This window comes from Dromaius novaehollandiae, chromosome 5 (assembly GCF_036370855.1).
Source record: "Dromaius novaehollandiae isolate bDroNov1 chromosome 5, bDroNov1.hap1, whole genome shotgun sequence".
Taxonomy (NCBI): Eukaryota; Metazoa; Chordata; class Aves; order Casuariiformes; family Dromaiidae; genus Dromaius; species Dromaius novaehollandiae.
The window spans coordinates 10,316,681-10,338,028 of record NC_088102.1 but is presented as its reverse complement, the minus strand read 5'-3'; the positions used below and the strand labels follow the sequence as shown (position 1 = coordinate 10,338,028).

Here is a 21,348-nt window from a genome sequence, read left to right as displayed (position 1 = left end):
AGGATTAGCAGACTGATGGATTTTTGCAGCCCCCCAGGTGCAATAGATATCAGCCCTTATGCCTCACCATGGGTGTTTCAAAGGGTAGGAGCAGGCAGAGATCATGACCCAAAAGATGAGGCAAAGGGCATAGAGGCACCAAAAACTGCAGCCAGTGCTTACAAGATTCCCCCCCCCATCCGCAAGGCCAGCGGCAGCTCCAGGAGAGGAGGGCACCATGCACCCTGCCCCGCGGCTCCCCTTCCTACCGCCGCTGGGGCTCAGGTGGGGGAATAAGCCAAGGTGACCAGAGAGAAGAAACCTGAGGGAGTCAGTCAGGGACAGCGAGGAGTACGACACCAAGGCAGGCCTCTGCCATATGCTAGGGATTATCTCTGAGAAATAGATACAGGATAGGGGGTACGAAGGCAGTAGATGCAAAAGGGACATTTTTGGAATGGTTATGCATAACAGCAGCATATAAAAGGGTGATTTAACCAATATGAAACCAACAGCACCACAAAAGTATTTTAACAATTTGAGCAAAAATGAGATTCTTCTAGACTTGGCCCCAGCTGGCCAAAACTATCCATCTTCCAGGCAATCCCTTAGCATTGGTTCATTCCCCTCTAGAGCTATAGCAAGATAATACAGTACCAACTCACCCTGCTGTTCTTGCAGCTGCTTCACCTTTATCTACTCACGCTTTCCAGCTCCTGCTGCTAGGAGCCTATATGGGTAAAGCATATTTGCTGCCCCTCAGCAGGCCTTTCAGACACCAACCACTAGTAACCCCACTTTTCCCACTTTGGCTTAAGTTATTAATCTAATGCAGTCAGTTGTTTTGTAACTGACTTTTGTTCTGTTTAATAGAAAAGGCTGCATGCGTCTTCTACAGCAGGAGGTTTCCAGAAAGGTCAGATCCGTTTCATGCATGCTCTGAAAAGATCTATGAAAATAATACGGTGTTGTTTAAGTACAGAGCTTTGGATTTATTTTTATGACCTACTGAAGTTAATAGAAATCAACATGGAAAACACATTTCACTGATTATTTGCAAAGGTTTTTGTCACTTTTTCACTTGTCAAACATCAACTAACAGTGGGATACATGCAGGAGAACTGGAATCCACTTTAACTTAATTGCATCTCTGTTCTATGCAACTTACATCTTAAGATAGAAGAGCTGCATTTATTTCGCAGGCATTGTTAAGAATTTTAATGCCTGAGCTCACACTTAGAGTCTTTCTTTATAAAACCTTCCCTTAAATGCCCTTAGTTTCTCAAAAGATGCCTACGTTCTAGGAGTCTGTAATGCTCACCCATTTCACTTTAAACTAACCTAGGGGCAAACAGAAGCCTTAACAAGATTTTTTTCTTTTCTTTCTTTTTAATGATTAAAATGCAGCCTTTCAGTATGACTATATTCACCATAACTCACCATGGTGAGGATGCCATTTTCATTAGCAGTGTTTTTGCTTTTGCAGCAAGTTTCACATGAACCCCAAAAAACCCTCCAAAACCAATCAGGATCTCTATATAACTCATGAACAGATTACTGGAGGTTTGCTACTTCCACTTACCTTAGTACTAGGCATCTAGTCAAACAACAGTTCCAGGAATACAGGAACTAATGAAGACTGGTTTCCCATGGATTTATGTCTGTGATAATTGACTTCAGTATCTAAAGTACAAGCTCTAATTGAAACTGTTCTTATACCCAGAAACTTATAGATGTCTCTCCCTTATGTAGATGCCAGTTCAGGATGCAGTTTTCACCTTTCGTTTTTCTTTTGCCTGCCCGCTTATTCTCAAAAATAATTTTCTGGAAGTGTAGTTACTATGAGATCTGTCAGATGCAGCTGAAGCTCACTAGCCGTTCTGAAGCTGAATAGCAGAGTAGTCACATACACCATGCTTCCCTATAGAAGGACAGGATAGAAAGGATAGATAGGTTAGAGGATAATGTATCCTAAAGGATAGGTTAGAAAGGATAACACCTACTGCACCAAGCCTGGTCTGTAGTACCACCTATATTCTTGCTATTAGGCCACTATGAAGCACTAACTACAGAATAACCTACAATTATTCAAGTTAAAAATTCAAAATGGTAGGTTTTTTTAATAGACTACCCAATATTTGTCAGAATACTAAATAGACCATTATTTTATTTAGTTACAAGAATCCTGATTTACCAAAAAAGTGCTTTTTCCTCCTACACATACCTTTCAGAGACCAAGGTGGAAAACAGGAAGACCAAATTCTCTCATTTAGACAAAATAGTTAATTGGGCTTTGATTTTAAAAAGTTCAGCAATTTGATTTAAAACTTCAGCCAGCTCACTGGACAAAAAAAGCACCAGTGCTTTATATATCTAACATTTCTTTCATTTAAGGATCTCAAACATACAAAAGTGAATGTCATAAATACTCACAGGCAGAAAAAAGTTTTTTTTTTTTTTTTAAACAACTGGTAAAGAAATCTTTAAGCCAAAGGAATTCTAAGCGAAAACAATCATCATCAACACTGCCAGTATTTGAAGTTGTGGTGTCATAGTCCTCTGCTTTCAGTCCAAGATCCTTTGTACTTCCATTAATTAAGGCCAGTAATATTACAGAGCTATTACAGAAACTAGGAATAATACTACTGCAATCAGAAAGTGTCTTGGCTATGGCTAAGTTAGACTATAAACATATGCATTTTCTGCACAGCAATGGAAATAATTTCCATTGTTAACTATAGACAGAACAGCCTCTAACAAGAGGCTGCAACAGCAGCATTAACTGCCCTTCCTTCCACTGGACTCCAGGCAGAGGGGCTTGTGATAAACATGCTTTCATTTTATCCTGACAAATGAATCAGCTAGTTTACAGAAAAGTTTGAATTACTTCGCTAAGTTAACTGACTGAACTTTTCTTTTTTTTTGGCCGGGGGGGGGGGGGGGGGGGGGAAATCACACAAACCACACCATTGGCAAGTCAGTAATATTGAACTGAAAGACAAAAACTGACATAACTGGACACAGGAAAAACAGCTGGTCACAGCCCTATATAATAACATTTCTGATACAATAAATCAGTGATAGCAGGATCCAGAATTTGCAAATACACATTTTTTTTTTTATTTGGAGAAAACACAAACTTTCTCTCTCCAACGTCACCTGTTTTATGTTTTCCCAGTAGCAAACAGCAGATTCAGTACTAAGTAATTTAAACTCCTTCAGTATTTTCTAAAATAACCTGCCAGTCCTTAAAGAATCTTGTTTTGAAAGCTGGCACAGCCTCAAGTTTAAAGTTACATTACATTTTTTTGATCCCCAAAACTTGTTTGTCTGTAACTGGTATGTGAAAAAGATGACAGACTATCCCTTGGTTTTAACAGTTTGCTACTGCAGTACTTAGTCACTTCCTACATGCTCATAGGGGACTTCCAAATACAGCAGACATATAGATACAATTTGTTTTTAATACTATTTTTGCAAGAAGTCATGTAATCCCATGTATCGATTATTGCTCCCTAAAAAAAAGATGACATTTGAAATTACTGAACATTTTCCCTGCAATGAAAAGCTACCTTTAACTTTGTATTTTCCTGTTAACAAGATGGTCATGCATTAACATTTACACTGGCTGCATACAAACATTAAGGTTTGCACAGTAATTGCTCAGGTCATAAAAATACTCATTTTAGAGGAATCTTGGTTAAGCACGGAAGTACTCTTATTTTAAAGAAAACAGAGCTACTATGCAAACTTATGAAAAATCACTTCAGATAATAAAATTGTAGTATTTTTCACTGGTTTTAAAAGCAAAAGTCAGGTTACCATAGACAACTGAAGTATTTCTTTTCCCTAACAGCTGGAATTATTTGGCAGGATTTCATTTATTTATCTGAAACGTGGAACTTCCTGAAAAAGTACTAAGTTTTTTTTTCATCTATCAATTTTGTAAGAGACACCACAAGATTTGACACAATCCTTGTGAAATCTTGTAACTGAATGAACCAAATTGACTTTTTTTTTTAATTTTTTTGGTTTTGTTTGTTTGAAGATACACATTTCATTTCGTCTGCTATGGAGTCTTAAAGCCAGCTTGGTGTTTTTGTACTTTAATATGAGTATATTTAAGGGTTGATGAGCAATCAAAATTTGGTGTGATCAGGCATGATTTTTGTATAGGGGACATACATCTGACATCAGACATACAGTCTGAGACAAACATACTTTCACTCAGAACAGCACTAACTTTTGAGAGAACTTTTGTCCTCTGCCAGGTGTCAGCAAGTAAATGGTATTGTTTTTCATCCTGTCTTTTGACCAAGTCTGTTTGGTTATATGGGAATATGGAATAATTAAGTTGCAGAATTTTAAGGCAGCCATATACTCAGAACCACAGTGCATTCACAGCGGCCTGGTAATTACAGAACTGTATCAGTCAACTTACAATAACGCTTTTTAAAATGCCTTTTGTAACATGAGAAACATTTGTTACAGTGAAGTTTATTTGACCTACATTTGCCAAACCAGTCCAGACATACTTGAGACTTCAAAAATAGCATAGGGACAGGCTGGAAAATAGGTAATTCCTCCTAAGTGTGAGGACTCCCCTGCAAAACCCTAACCTGCTACAGGATGAAAGCCACAGTTGTAACCCCGTCTTTGCTGTACCTCTGAGGCAATGTGGAAAGGTGCTTTTCATCCTAAGAAACAATTCCCTCATTTCCTGATTTGTCCTTTATGCAAACATGGTTACATTTGTAGAGATAGGCAACATCTTGTTAGATCAACACCGAGCTGGGGAAGAGAGAGAGGAGGAAAAAAGGAAGTGGGGGGAGATACCGAGACAAGCAAATAGACAAGCTTTCAGCCACACAGCCACGTTCAACTCAGCCTGGATTCTCACTTTCGCCTTTGTTGAATGCCCGAACTCCAGAAGCTCCATGTGTTCTGGGCTTCCTTGCCAGGGAGAAGAAATAGAACCACAGGCTGAAGGGGACATAAATTCAAGGTGACCTAAGAAGGAAGCAAATTTGATGTTAGCTATTTGCTTGAAAGTGTTTTCTTTTGTGCAAGACTGAGTTCTGTCATTCAGCCCAACAGCCCAGTTTTAGACTGTCAACTGCTATGCAAGTTTCATGATTCTTTTCCCTGGGAACACACCAAAGAGCAGGGAGGGGGAGAGCTGCTATAAGTAGCTGCATAATTTAGCAGAGGGTTTTTTTTGCATTCATATATAGGAACTAAGAAAATCACCTTCAGCAAGTATCAGCTCTCCCCATGTGTAATTATTTTGTGAACTGTTATTTACATTCCCTTACAGCCACCCTATCATTTCTGATCTCTGTGTCTTAAGAGAAATACCTTAAGGTTAATACAGTATATTTCCATGCAAGTGATGTGTATTTAACTATGACCTCTTTGCACTAGCAAAGAAATAATACGAGCTAGAAAATAAAGTTCTTATTTACAGATGAGGTGAAGCTATCCTGAATGAATAGCTAAATAGAGAGACAAGCTAATTTTATACTGACTGGATCCTTTCAGATTCAGTCCAGTTCTAAGTACGCATCCGTAAAGTAACTGCAAGTTTCAGCAGCGTGAATGCTTAAACCTGCTAAAGACTTGAGCCAAGATATCGGGCATGTAATAGCACATACGAGAACATCTGGAGAAAGTTCAGGGAACATAAAACATTTCTCTTATTAAAAGACTTCTTTTAAAATGCCTAACTACATAAATCACATACTTACCCAATATCTTTCCTGTTAAACCAAGTAGTCTCTGCAAATTACTGTAACCAGGCATAGTTTTCCCAGTAAAATAAGGTGCATATCAAGATGCTTGATGCAGTAAGATATATGCATTGATTTATACAGCTTAAGAGTTATTATGAACAACTTATATTAAATCCTACCTAATAACATGAAGATTGAAGCAGACTGGTGGGGGGGGAGGGGGGCAAGGAGGGTTTTGTTTTGGAATATGTATACCTGCAGTGTCCCATTTAATGAAAATGCGGGAAGTGCCAGGAAGAAACACCCACAGCTGTTCAAAAGAGTTTAAATATCAAATCAGTTTTGGGGAACTTTCCCAGCAGGACAGAAGACATTTTGTTATTCAACTCGTCACTGTTGCTCCCTTTACAAACCTTTGAAATTGCCTGGCCTTCTACTTTCTAAGACATCTGCTGTCCCATTCAGTGATCTATCCACACAAGAAAACACATCAAGCAAGTTTTCCTGAGGATTTATAATTTTGCAAGGAATCTCTGATGTTGCAACAAACACTGCCAAGTAAAACAGACTATTATTTCATAATTATTTTACTTAAAGATATAAAAACTCACGCCAATATCTGTAACCTCATGAAGCAGGCTTTACCACTGCATCATCTTTTCGATTCTCATATTGGACAATTTCAAATGAGTGATATGTCTATTAAAACATCTTGTACTGTTTTTGTGTTTCTTTGGTCCAGCTGTATTACATGGACTGAACTTGCAAGTGTCTATATGGTATTTCATACTTTAATGCAAAGTTATTATCAAGCTTTAATTAAGGAACTAATGTTTAACTACTACAGCAAATAAAGATCACCTCATGTTTAAGTTTATACAAAAAGCATTTTTAAATTCACTAGAGACCCACACCAACTGCATAGTTTCACGCAACTGAGTTAGCATGCATTCAACTACCAACTTTGAAAGATACTTTGTGGAAGCGATATTGGAATGCACTTAACACCCTCCTCCCCCAATATTTCAGGGATTTGAGAATCTAGAAGAGATAGCACACGGGAGCTAAGGTCACTTGTGCAAAGACAAGGTCTAATAGAGAAACATACTCTGTGCGTGTTCACTGACCCACTGGACACAAGTCTATAAAAGCTTCAGAGTTACTGGTGGATGTCTCCCCCTTCCATAACCAATGCTAAAACATTCCAGAATCCAATGAATCTTTTCCCCCTTTTCTACATCCCTGCCAGTTTAGAACTCTTCTCAGTACCAATTTGTGAAGATAAGTGTTTGTCATTTTATAACAAAATCGTATATGATACTTGATCCATCCCTTCCAAAAAAAGTCTCATAGGAATAAGATTAGTTATATGCCCTCTAAAACAAATGTATGACTACTTAAAGAAAGGAACACCATCCCACACTTATTATTCTTTGTTATTTAAAAAAAGCAAGAGGAAAACCTTGGTAAGATTGGAGCATACCAATTACGACAAGACAAAGACATACCAGTTGAGATTTAAAGGCCACTAGTAACACTTTTTGTAGTAATTAGTGCAAGATAATTATCCCATATAAACAAATATTTGATGGCAGACTTCAGTGATAAACAATTCGCTTGATGACATTTACATATAAATACACATAAATAAAAACCTATGTAATTTAGGTTTGCAGTTAACAAAAAATATGGTCTGAACTGAATTAAATGTAATTGTATCTAGCTGGATCAGAGTTTTTCCTCTAATGACACTCAACTATATGTGGCATAAAAAGCATAATTGTACAATTCTCAATTTAGTAAAGTACTACTCTATAAAACAGAATCATGAAAACAGCTCTTACATTTTAATGTAAAGTATAAAATCATATATTTACATTTACAAACACTTTACTGAACTACATTGGGTAGCTCATGGTAAAAAACATCCCTTTTTGAAAAATCTTTCAAAAAATACATCAACTGCAGATATGATCAAAAGTTACTAAGTTAGCAGCTGACACAACATTTGTAGTAAAAAAATATTTTAGGAAAATACCTGGAAAAAATCTAAACACCAATAAACACTTTAAAACTATTTTTAAAGAAAAAAATAGTAGCAAAACCCAGAATAAGCTAGCTAAGATAATGGGAACTATTGCATACTGCTCTTTAAGAGCCATGTAGCGACTTAAAACAGAAGCAGCAGATATGATAGGAGTTGTGGTGTAACAAAGTGTTGGCCTGGAAACTGGAGGAAAATAGAAAACCAGTTCTCCAACTTCTATGTTTATTACTTTTTTTTTTTTTTTTTTTTTTAAACTGAGGGAAGGATAGGAAAAAGGAAAGATGAGAGAATCCCTCTTGCTGAGCATATCCTCTACAGGCTAAAACAAACTGGCAAAAAGAACCCAATTTTGAAAGCCTCAGATCCCAAACTTAAAAATATTTACCATAGGGTACTTACAGTTCAATGGACAATAAACTGGAATTATTACACTACAAGTTGCAGGTTAACTTTAAGAGTTAACACTATTTTGCAATATGAAGTGCTTTTTTAATATATATATCTATATAATATATAGATATTTGTAAAATACACGTGCAGATTTGACAGAAAAAACTATGTTGAAATAGTTCAAGTCTTTCATTTCCATTAACAGATCTTTATCTCCTAGACAAATAGTCTCAAGATTCAACAAGGATTTCCACAATATGATCAAGCTCGTTAAGATCAGATTTACAATTAGAGTTGGAAGTTGTAGTTGTTGGAGAAGAAAATGTTTCAAGCCCATCACAGTGTCCCATTTTTGTGTTGCTCATCATTCCTGTTAACATTGTATCAAGATCATAGTAAGAATTGTCAACTTCTGAAAACAGATCTTCAACAGAATTAGGACTCTTATTCTCCAGTGTCTCAAATATCTGATCTAACGATTTTTGAAAGTTTCCTCTGTTTTCTTGTGCATTCTCCATTTCCCACACATTGCTTTGCAGGTTTCTTGGAGCTTGCACTGAAGAAGCTGTTGACATAGTTTCTGAACTGTCTTGTGTCTGGTCATCCTCAAAGTCTTTATTGAAATTACTATAACCTGGAACCTGCTTTCCCTCAGCTTGTTCCCTGGATGAGCGGCAGAGGATATCCGTTGAAACAAGACGATCCAGGGATGTCTGCCCTGTACTCTGTGTATTTATCATTTGCCAAGTCCCATCTTGGGTCATTTCCTCTTGGATTTGTCGTACCGTGTTGGCTATAAGTACTGAACGACAAAGGTTAGGTTCAACCAGCATGTGACACAGCTGGAGTTTAACCAAGGACATATCTAAAAGCGACTGTCGCTGAAGATTATATGAAGGAATAGCCTTAATACCAGCCAGAGTTCCTTCAATATCTTCTTCACCATCAATACATTTTCTCTTTAATCCTCGTACAAACATTGTGTCCTGTTAAAAAACAAAACCAAAAAAAATTGTACAATGTAAACAGCTCAAGACAGGGGCAAAAAAAAAAAAAACTAGTAAAAACAAAACAGAAAACTTTAGAATCATAAGTTTAAACAGCAAAAGTAATTCTTTGAAGATAGAAATGTCAGAATTGTCATACCAGGTTATAGAATGGCCACTGTGGTACAACAGAGGTCAGGAACATATGGACTGGGTCCCAAAGACGGCACTCGGGAACCAAGGGTGAGCAGGTCCACAAGTCATGGCATCGGAGAGAGGCATCTGAGAGGCTGGGGCTTCCAGCTCCTGGCTCCCATTAAGTTCCATACTTGATGGAAGTCAGGAGCCGTTGCTTCGCACAGAAGCAAGCACCTCAATGGCTGTATTTCGCCTACTGGAGAGGCAGTTTCTCCTCGCTCCTCCTGAGTTTCTACTTGCATGCTTAACCTCTAATTTTGGAAATAAAAATACAACCTGGCACACCATTTTTAAAAGATTTTTACCCCCTGCAGAACATCAATGCACCTAACAACAGAGTAAAGTAAAATTAAAACAAAAAAACGAAAAAACCAAAAAAACACACACCCATGGGCAGCATGCGTGAAAGGGTAAGTTTATTTCAGGCTACGGGGAGGCCTAGATTTGTTCCATCTAACTTAAGGCATCCAACTGAGGTGCCTAAAAGCAGCCCCCCCCAGCTTCCCTCACTGCAGTGAGGAACTGAACTGTGCAATTTAAACGTTCAATTGAAATGTGAACTGTGCAAATCCAGTTAGGACAGACACAGTCATCCTCTGTGTGGGCCATTCTTTCTTACCTGACTATTAGGAAGCAGAACTCTGTATTCCTAGTTTACACTCACCAGCTACATGCCTAAAAATAAATGGGATGCATCCAGGCCTCTGATTATTTACATCTGAAAAAAGTCACTTGCTGAATTAGCTAAGATATGAATTTCAATTGCTAACATCCAGATCACCACCTGAATTGCACTAATTTTTATAACAGTCCCCCACACAAGTTAAATATTGTAGCTAACCTCTTGAAATAGACAGTAACTTTTTTAATGTGATACATGTCACTTCTTCTAGTCATATAAAAGTTAGGAAGCAAATGAAAGCAATTACTTGATCTTTAAGTTTATGCACTTTCATGATGTCTTTTCCAAGTCTTTTGCCCTCTGAGTTCCTGTTTGCCTAATATTTTGGGAATTTTGTATGTAGTGACCTAAACAAGATTTTTCAACTAAAATCATAACACATTGTTTAACAATATAGAAAAGACAGTTTAACATTTCCTTTGGTAAGCCTTAACCCTCTAACTTGCTTTTTTGATTACTATGCCGAATGCTATCATTTTCAATGATATCTCTCCCATCTTTTTCAGAATCACTAAAAATCCAAAGTAACTATGCTGTTCTTTTCAACATTCATTACATACTTATCTGCTCTGAAAATCCGAAGACATGACAGTAGCTAGACAGAGCTAGACAGATGTTTCATCTGACCCTATGCAACAGTTCTTATACTGCTGTATATATCAACAGGGCAACTTTGTTTGGATTTCAGTACTCCCTGTAGACTTTTTTCCCCACTGAAGCTACAAAACTCTTTAGAAATTATAATATACAGAGATTGCAACAGAGAACACATGAACTTGGTGTTATGGCCATTTTTCCACAGACTTCAAGGTTATCTATGAATTACCAATATATCAAATTCTTTGGAAGTTCCTTGTAAAAAAAACCACTCTCCAGTAACTGAGCATATTTGTTATTCCCACTAGAAAAAAAAACCTAGTTCTTGTTTGATAGCACCTTTTCCAGACTTTTAGATATTTCTATAAACTTCACATTTGAGGATATCCCATTTAATTCAGAGGAAGTATGCACTGTAATTTCTAAACACATACTCCCATATGAAACTGCAATCCTCTAGAAACATCTTTTGGGACTAATAACCACATATGATTATGCCATCAAACATTAAGCAGTATGCACAGAGCTTGAAGCTTCTTTTCATTCTAACTTATGTTCATGTGAAGAATAATTAAATCCTCAACTAAATGTTAACCTGGTTTTCAGACAGCTATTATTTGTCATTTAAACTGCTTCTAAGGCACACCAATAGAGAACAGAACATTACAAAAAAATTGAAAGCTTCAGTTTGTGAGTGTGTGACTGTGCAAAAGAGACCATACAGAGGAAAAAAGGTGTGTATGAATCCTCAAAGATAAACCTTGCATAGAATTTGCTGAAAACTTCCTTTTTCCTATAATACTCATTTCAAATCAGCATCTTAAATCATAAGAACAGTGCTTTGTCACTCAACTTCCAAGAATGCACAAAAACTACAAGGTTACTGTTCCACTTAAGAAAAAATTACATACCAGTAATTGTGTTTGATGCAGTCCTTCCTCTTCTCCCATGCTATTGAGCAAGAGTCCATACAGTAAAAGTTATAGCACCACCTACCAAGTACCAGGAAGCAAGATGTCAGGCAAGTAGAGGAGATACATGGCAAAGCAATTTCCCATTTCAGAAACTTATACACTTGTATTTTTCAATTGCTTCACTATGTTTATCCTTGCAATACTCCTATAAACTGGAATAATACTATTAGACCCTATTTACAGATACAAAACAAAGATGATTTACCCAACACCACATAAAAAATCTGTGGCAGAAGGAAACTGCGAGATTAAGTCCAAGTCCTAGGCTATTATCCTGACCTTTGGACTAGCCTCTCCCTTATCCCTGTGCCTTTGCCATTTAAAAAGAGTAAACAAAATCTTTATCTATCATCTGAAAAATTTTAAATGCACACAGAAGCATACTGAAAGCAAATCTTCATTACTTTTATTAAACAAAACCACATATTTTTCCCCTTTTGTTGTACAAAATCATATATGACTATAGTATCTAGAGAGAAAGAGCAAACATGAACAAATACAAAACTGAAAGGCAGCAAAAACAGGAACAATCTCCCTTTAGCAGCAGCCCAGAAACTTTATTACTAAGGTTTACTTTGCAAGATGATAGTAATGAAAAGGAAATTGTTTTAACTATAAAAACCATGTTTTTGAAGCACACAAGACAAAATAAGATTTGATATACCAAAAAACAGAAGAATTCCTTTAATTACTGAAACAAAAACAATGCTAAGTTTTTGTAGACCTTCTAAGCTGAAGTGATAAAACATAAAAGTCAAATACTTTTCTAGACATGTCTGTACTACACAAGACAGGCTCCAACTAAAGTACATACCTGGTAAAGAAACAAGTAAAAAGGATGCATACATGCATCCTCCTTTGTTTTCTATTGTGTCTGCTAAAAGAAAAATTTTGACAACAGCTTGCTCTTCAAAATTGGGGGGAGGGAGATGGTTGACAAAGGAATTCCCCCCCCCCCCTTCAGACAGAAAACATCTGTTTTGCTCAAGATGCTTTATATTTGTCAAAGAAAAAAGAAAAAAAAGGCCACCTTAAAACACTCCCAAGCCAAAATCTTTTGACCGAATTCCAAAGTATTCAAATGAAATGCTGTTATTCCATGGAAACGGTATTTTGCCCAGCTTAGTGTCATTCTCTTACAGATTGGGCTCACGGTAACATTCAAGACAGAGTCATGGGTATCTGAACTACAACTCCAGCAGGACACCATAGTATGAACTGAATTAAAACATTTATTTCTATCAAACAACTTATGATGCTATAAAAATTCAGAAGACTTTGCTCTCCTCATCCACTTTTTTCTAGACAACTATAGATAAAGATGATGCAGCCATGAGAACAATAAATGATTTTCTGGTGCTATTATGGATATCTGACAGTTTTAGAGAAAAAGGCCTCTGTTTTTTCCCCTCCCAAAACAGCAGACAGATACAGTAGGGGACAGCTGATGGAAACACATGGGCTTTAAATAAAATAAATATTATCAGGTCCACAAACTGAATCAGACAGGATGGTGTCAGACAAGTCCAACCTACTCTGTTAACATACTAAAGAAGGAAACAGTTATCCCATGCAATACAATAATGTATAAGACCTGCTGCATGTGATTCCAAGTTCTTCCCTATAACAATAAGAAAGAATGTGCGACGTTTGTTGGCACAAATTTGTTCAAGAGTAAGCTCATCATAGCAATTCTTTAGTTTCTACTAACTGACAGATTCTATTACCAAAGTGTGCCTCAGTACCTAAATTTTCATTTAAAATGTTAACTTCATAGCCATTGTCAGACATGAAGAAAGCCCTGCAAATAAACAATGCCCCCCAGGCTTTTCTGCACCACCTATAACAAGCACTCATCTCAAGAGAATACTAGTTTAAAGCCTAATTAATTAAAATGTAAGTATGTTTCTCTATTGATTTACATATTAAGCTAATCAAAAAAAGGTATTAGCCACTCTGTAAAAGCCTCCTGGCAGATAAGAGCAAGATTGCTGCTGTTCTACAAGTAAGGTGTTTGAGAACCTCCCAGTAGTTTCAAGCAGCATTTGCTTCTGTCCAAAATAGAAGACCAGCTGTACCTTCTCCCTTCTACTACTACCTATCAAGAGCCCAAACCACTCAAGCCTGTGTTCGCCAAAAGCACAACTGTTGCTTGAGATTGCTGTCATCTTCTTGACAACTTTTTCTGTACAGATACGTGTAGGATACTACAGTTTAAAACACACACCCTTGTTCATAAAGAGTAGTGCAGGGAACACAGTATTATGTATTTCATTAAAAGTTTGTTTCTTATTCTTGAGATTGTGACAAATTCCCAGTCTGCTTTACAAAAAGTGCTTGAAATTTGATCCAATTCTTACTGGAGTATCAACTTACACATTCCAGATTCACGCTCAATTCAGATTCCTGTAGTAATACGCTGCAGAAGACATATGCAGACACTAAAGAATGAGGGCAGAAGTCACCACCGTGTTGGGGACAACAGAGAAGGCAGGAAAGGGGATTCTCGCATTGCTCATCTTTAGGAGCGAGTGCCCAAGAACTACCTACACCAGTACTAGAGTTTCACTTAACGAGAGGTTTTTGGATTTTTGTGCAGACATAAGCATAGCGATGATGGCTGACAAGGGAAGGTATGATATTGTACCTCCCTCCTACCACTCCTTTCCTCCTGATTCTCCTCCACCCCCATCCCAAACTGTCCTTTGTAACAGCTGCAGAAAGAAACCAAAGCTCCGTGCAACGGCGAAAAGGAGTCGGAAAGCCAGCGGCTCCCCGTTAGGCACACAGATGTTGCATATGGCGAGGCTCAGCGACAGCGGGAGCTGCAGGCGCAGCAGAGGGCTGACAGGACCAGAGAGGACCACGGGCGCTGTGACAAAGGCACGTACAAAGCGCTGGGGCAGGGGCCCTCCCCGGCGCCTCGGGGCGGCCGGGCACACCCCTCCGCACGGGGTCTTCGGGGCGGGCGGGCGCAGGGCGGCAGGCAGCCGGGGGAGGCAGGGGCAGCCCGCGCGCGCGGCACAGCGAGGGAGGAGGCGGCCCGCCGCAGCCGGCGGGCAGAGGCGTGCCCGGCCGGGGCGGGCAGCGAGCCGCGGCGCACGCAGCCTCGGGAGGGAGGGAGGGAGGCAGGCAGCGAGCAGGCGCGCAGGGGCCGCGGAGGGCTTGAGCCTCGGTGCGGGCGCCCGGGCGAGGTGCCGAGCCAGGCGCGCCGGCAGCCCCCGTCTGGAAGAGGTGCCAGGAGCCGCGGGCGATGAGGGGGCGCGACCGGGGAAGGGGACCGGGCGACGAAGGGGAAACGCGCCCCCCTGACCCACCCGTCCCGCTCCTTCTGCCCCCTTCCCCCGACCGGGCGCGTGCGCGGCCGCCAACGGTCCCGGCGGCGGTTACTCATCATCCCGCGCTCCCGGCAAGCGGCCCGCCGCCATTTTGAATCGGCTCCCTCCTCCGCGGGCTCCGCCGGCACCGGCTCCCCGCCCGCACCGTCCTCACGCGGAGCGCCGGGAGGAGGCGGGCGGCCACCTGGCCCGCGCCGTGCCCGACCCAGCCCGGCCTTGCCCACTCACCGCCTCGCCGCTGCTGTCGCCGACGCCTCTCAGCGCAGGAGCCCCCGCTCCCGCCTCACCGACCGCTCCGCGCCTGAGAGAAGGGGCGGGGCTAACCGTACGGGCTGGCCCCGCCTCCTCCCCGCCCGCCATCTTATTGTCGAAGCCCACAAAGGAATCCGTTTGCTTCCCCCGCCCCCATCCCGCCACGGGGGGCGGGCTTCCACAGTCCGGCCACGCCTGCAGGAGAGCCGCGGTTGCTATTGGCTGTCCCGAATGCTCGCAGAGCCCGCTCGCTGTTGCTATTGGCTGCGAGGTTACCATGGCGCTCGGCCTCTCCCGCCCTCCCGCCCCACCCCCAGGCGGCTGAGGGGTTGCCATGGCGCCCGGCCCTTCCCCTCGGCGGTGAGAGGCTGACGGGAGGCGGGGGCGGGGGCGAGGTGGAGCCCCGATTTCAAACGGCCGCCAAGGGCCCGTCGGCCTGTCTGGGCTCCGGGCCATGGGCTCCGGCGGGAACAGGTTGAGACCTGGCCCCGGAGCAGCCCGCGGGGGCTCGGGGAGCCTCAGGGGCCGGAGCAGGGGCAGCGGCAGCCAGGCCAAGGCTGTGAGGCGCCGCCTCCCCGCCGCGGCCCCTGGGCCCGGCTGCTCGCAGACCCCGGGAGCTGCTTCCCTCCGCGGCGCCCCCGCGGCCCCTGTGAGCAGGGAGGTTTTGTCCCCGCTGGGAGCGTGGCGAAAGCCAGAATCCTAAAAGCGCCAACCTTCGCGCTGAGGAGGAAAAAAAAAACACGAAAACTTGGAGGACTCCTATTAATTCTCGCTTGCCTTTGCACATCTGCAAGCACTTAGGTCGTGCCAAGCACTTAGCTGCTGCTCAGTTGCTTTCCCGGCCGTGCTGCTACGTGCCGGCGGGCTGATCCGGTGAGGGGAGGCGGGGAGCCAGGTCCGGGCCGGCTCCAGCTGCCGGGAGGGCGGCGGAGGCGCCGCCGCCTGCAGCCCGCGGCTGGGGCGGGAGGAGGCTCTGCTGCCCCCGGAGGCGCCGTGGGGTGGAGAAAGGAAGAAAGTAAGAAAATGGAGAGAGAGTAGGCTAGACAGCAGGACTGGAAGATTAGGTTCAAGACTGTCAAGCAACAGAGAGCTGTAGCGTGGTACGGGAAAGGAGGAGAAAAGGAAGATTTGCATAGCAAAACGAAATCAAACAGCTATTGGGACAAGATGGATAGCTTGCAAAGTGTAGTGTTTCCCGTTGTTTCTACTTTCTTGCACTGTGCTTATGACCTCATGATGCAAAAATACAAGAAAAGGGCAATACCGCAAAGAGAAATGTTTGCATGTGCTATTCAGCTTGACAGCAGTTTTTTTCTAGGTTAGCTGTGGAGAATGGAAATAGGTAGTCCCACACTAAATCCTGCAAGAACCTTCATGCCTCTCTGGAGTTCACTTGCTGAGTAGTGTGGATGCATTTCCCTGCAGGACTGGGGCTAGGAAAGTGCAGTGGTTTTGCTCACTCTTATGATAGCATCATCTATATAAAAAGGTCCATAAGTCTCCTTATCTTTTTTTTTTTTTTTACTTCAAATACAATGAGAGCATCTTGAAATTTTAATTTTCTCAAGAAAATCTCCAGCAAAACAAAGGAACAGCCAGTAGAATGAGAAGAGAGGATGTCTGATGGCTTAAAAATGCTACCTCATTTATGTTTCTGATGAAGCCACTGAAAGAAAACTGAAAGATTTTCAACACCCTATCTTCTTTGAAGGGCTGAGAAAACTTCTGCATGTCTCTGGTCAAGGTATGACAAGATTTGATTATTGTTAGGAGAAAACAACTCTCACTCTCACATATGTGAGAAACAACTTGACACGTCAAAAAATGTGGACAGACCTATGCGAAAGAATGTGGCCGAAACTATTTACTAGAAAGCAAACAATCTCTAATAGGAGCAAAATTGTGTTGTAAGGAAAATAATTGAATTGTAACCACAATGGAATAAACAGAATGAACAAAATGTAACCACACACTAAAGTTTTCCATCCACCTACCTGTTTTGGTGAATGAAATTTTGACACCAGAATTAAAAAGAACGGGTCAAAAGCTAGTAATTTCCTAAACAGAATTTTTATACTGACAAAGCTATCCGAGCACCTGAAACTTTCATAGCTAAAGTAATCTACAAGCAAAAGCAGAACTGATGCCTAAGTTAAAAGCTGGAGTTCTAGACACAGCACAGAGCAAAATCAGAAAGAAATGTCTGTGTGGCAACCTGATGGGGGAAACTGAAGTCAGGACAATTCCTGCGTACAAAAAAAAAGGGGGGGGGGGATTTTACTGATCAGAAATGGAAGGAAGGCTTTTAAATGGAAAGGTATTTGAACGTGTGTGTGCTCATAGCTGCTACAGAAATGAGAGGCATAGCAGTTGGTGAGACACTGCAGAGCAACCTGCTTGCTGATGAAATGACTAACACTAAAGAAGGGCTATGTGGAGAGAGAGAATGATGCAGAGTTCAGACCATCTCCCCTAGGAAGATGGGTCACCGCTGGCACCCAGCAGAAACTCCAGGGTGAGTGGTAGTTTGGAGCGGATTTGAAAATACCAGCAGCTTTCATAGAAGTGTGTCCACCAAAGAAGAAATCACTGAACTGGATGCTGCCTTTGTGTACAAAGAGCAGGTACAGGGGTGGTTTAACCAGAGCAGGCATCGGCTCGACCCCTCTGAGCTGCACCGAGGTGCAGATCCATCCTGAGCACACGGTGGGGCTTGTTCAATGGGGAGCTCCTGCCCTAGGGCTGCCTCGAGGGGGGCTGCTACCCTGACCCCCTTTCCTTGGCCAGGCACTGGTGAGCCAGGGGCGCCCTGCCTGCTCTCCCTCTTGCTGGCGGGGATGGGGGACGGAGCCGGCTTCGATCTGCGGTTCAGATCCCCGGCTGTGTGCGAGCTGCATGTGCGGACTGGCGCTGCCCGCGGCGCCTCCCCCACTGCTGAGCTGTACCGGGCTGCGCGAGCCGCGCTGGAGCCTGGCTCCGGCTTTCCCCATCCCCCAGCCTGCCCGCTCCGGCGGAGAGCTGGCTCTCCTGGGAGCCGCTGGCCTGCCTCTTCCTCCGGTGCTAGCTGGTGCTGGGTGGCGTGACCTGCGTGCCATGCTCGCTGGAAAGCAGCCCCTACCCCCCCCTCCCAGCCCCCTTCCTTGCCTTGTGGAGCAAGCCTGTGCTGGGCTGTGCCTGATGCCTCCGCAGCTTCGCTGTTCCCTTCCCAGTCGCTCAGCCCCTGCTGAGCTGGCCCGGCTTTTGCACATCAGCAGTGACGGGCAGCCTGGTTTAGAGCTGGACAGTGTTTATGAAACCACACAAATTAATAGGACCTCAACGGCTGGGAGAAGGGCTGAAATTGCTCTTTTAAGTGACAAAAAAAAAAAAAAAAAAAGACTGGATTTCCAGTCTCTGTAGTTTCTAGCTGTACAAAGGATCTCAGTCCATGACATTTCCACATTACAAATGTTTATAAAAATAGTGTTTTTAATAGTTCCAAAGGGCTGATGCAGTTAATGCGTATGTAGGTGAGTAAGAAGCAGAAACGTATGAGGAGTGAAGTTCCTCACTGCCATTGGGTCCCCACGCTGATACTGTTTCTGGCCCACGGAAAGCTCTCCCTGAGGGAGTGTTTCTTCTGCTCTGGTAGGCACTGTCTCTGACTAGGTGTTTGTATGTGGCTTAACAGAGTGCTTCTCAGCCAGTGGGTTGCAAGCTTTCAAATGCAGAGGTTAGGAAAATTAGTCAGGAGGTTGCTTAAGCTTTAAACAAATAGTTTCAGAAAGATACGGCTGAGTCCTGTCTCAACACCAATACTGAGCTGACAATGAAGTGTTTTCCACTAGGCACTCCTGTGTGGCTGCAGTGTTTTCAGTCTTCGGTTTGAGGTCCCTGAGGGCAGTGTAGCAGGGCTAATAGTTTAGAGTATGCCTGTGTAGTCAGAGCTTGCGCTGCCAGCTTGGAGCCAACCATACATGAGTCAGCCCAGAACTGGAAGCTACATAGCTGTCGTCAGTGCAGTGCTGTGCTCAGGCTGGTGCTGTCCTACTGAGTCAAGGTGTGTTAGCGCTGTGCTGTACCAGCATGACTACCTAAGTTTTGGAAGAGTTTTGGCTGTGACCCAACTGGTTCAGAACAGGGACAGAGCTTGCTTGCCTCTGCCTGCTAAAGACATTGTGGACATGCTCGGAGTCTGTATTGTTTCTCTTATAATTACTGTTTGATTAAAGCATTTTAGATATGCTCGTCTTTTTAATTTGGCGCAGGAGTACGCTTGTAGTGTGTTGTTTCCTTTAAGTCTAACCTGGCAAATTCTAATTGTCTTTGAAATAGGCAATGTTACGAAACAATTTTGAGTGCTTTTGCAGACTAGCACATTCCTGCAACAGAGCTCAGCCTGAAGAATCCAGGAGCAGATGGAGGGTAAGGAGGGTAATTAAGTATGGCTGTTCCCTGAGAAGTACAGCTGTTGTAGCAGCTCACCTGGGCCCTGTAGGCCATGTACAGGAGGCAACTTCATTCTATGCAGTCACAACACACCAAGTTTAACAGAAAGTGTTTTTGTATCGTTATAGAGTGTTAATGTGTGGACCACCAAAGGTAGTTCAGCTCAGCCTTCAGTGAGGGTAAGTTTTTACTTCACTGCTCTGAGCCTGGAAAGGCTGTTTGCTCTCTCCGTAGATGGGGGCTGGATGAGAAGTGGGCATCTGCTGCCTGTAAAATGAACCAGAGTTCATAGTGAGTGAGTGAGGAGGAAGAGGAGAATATTTCTGAGACTTGCTTTGATGGACTAAATGTAGCTTAGTATTGGATGATAGTGACACTGGTATGAAGTGTTTGTTGTTTTTACAAGATGAGAATAGTGTAAGCAAAGGACTCATCACAACACCAACTAATACATGTCTGCATACAGCAACAACTGGCTATGTTGGTTCAACACTTTTTGTGTTGGGGAGCAGCTGAAGAGCTGAAGTAGATGGGTGGCGGGGGAAGGGTACGTGGCTCTCATTACTAACAGTGCCGAAGCAAATCAGTTCTTATGCAGAAATTTGTCTGCCTCAGGCCACCAGCCTCAGGCCTTGGGTTTTATGGCTAAGAGTATCTCATCTATCTAGTAGGAGGCCAGGGAGATTAGGGATGAAAGGAGCTAAGAATGAGCAAAGAACAAGCTAACGAACATGTTCAGACTAAGAAGCCTTATGCATTAAAAGCAGCAACACTCTGTGTATCCAGGTCAGCTAGTAACTATATGGAGCTGATAATACATTGGTAAGAAGATGTATAAATTTGCAACTGTTTTAACATGCCTGGCTCAAGCGCTTGTGTTGGAGGTAAGGACTCTTCCCAGACTGCTGTAAAAATTACAAATGTTAGTTTCCTCTGATGGTGGAAAGGACCTGAAAGAAAGAGTGCATCTTACAGTGTTTGTCCATGCTCCTCAACAGCCAGGATGTGACAAAGTAAAAATAAAAGAAGTGTTTTCAGCAAGATTTGCAGCTGTCAGCCAGTTCAGAGGAAGTGTTCTCTGTGGTGGGTGATATGCAAAACTGCAAAAGCTGAAGGGACTAGGAGCTGTGCTTGAGAAATTCCAGCCATGAAACCACAAATAATGCGTACGTGCACTGGCAGGCAGAGGACAACAACCACTATGTGGCTCTGTGTTGGTCATGGACATCTGTGGTGGGAACAAAGCCCAGATGATAAAAAAGTTGAATTATGACTTTCAAAGCAACATCTAGCAAGATAGTAATATTGCAATAGAAACCTCTTGTGGCAAAGCTCTATACACTGTACCAAACAACAGAAGTATCCAAATTATGCAGTAGTAGTTAGCAAAGATGGATTTTAAAATGCTGAATGATGTTTGGAGTTTTATTTTAAGACTTCTAAGCCCTCTTCTGGATCATTATGGTAGTTCTGTTATGTTTGTGATGGACAAGATTGTTTTGTTGTTGAAAAAGTATTGCATTAGAAAGATTTTCTAATATGTGGAGGAACACACCAGCTAGCTTCATTACAGGGATATTCTTTTAAACGTACATTTTGGACAGTCGAATGCCATGTTGTCTGGTGCTGCTTAAAATATGTGTTCTGTATCTAAGTATAAATACCATAGGGTATGACAGTTGCTATAGCAACTAAGCATCTACTATTAAATAGCATCCACAAGCTCATAAAACATATGCAGCCTG

General features: G+C 42.3%; 1 protein-coding gene across 1 annotated transcript; it reads right to left on the bottom strand.

Moving 5' to 3' along the window:
* Positions 1–7,129: 7,129 nt before the first annotated feature.
* Positions 7,130–15,261, bottom strand: CDCA4 (cell division cycle associated 4). The gene is given in 6 exon segments (XM_064511976.1): positions 7,130–9,134; positions 9,295–9,421; positions 9,423–9,583; positions 11,523–11,603; positions 13,962–14,026; positions 15,152–15,261. Coding segments are annotated over 4 exon segments (1,083 nt in total). The 5' UTR covers positions 11,562–11,603; positions 13,962–14,026; positions 15,152–15,261; the 3' UTR covers positions 7,130–8,378.
* Between the last annotated feature and the right edge of the window lie 6,087 nt (positions 15,262–21,348).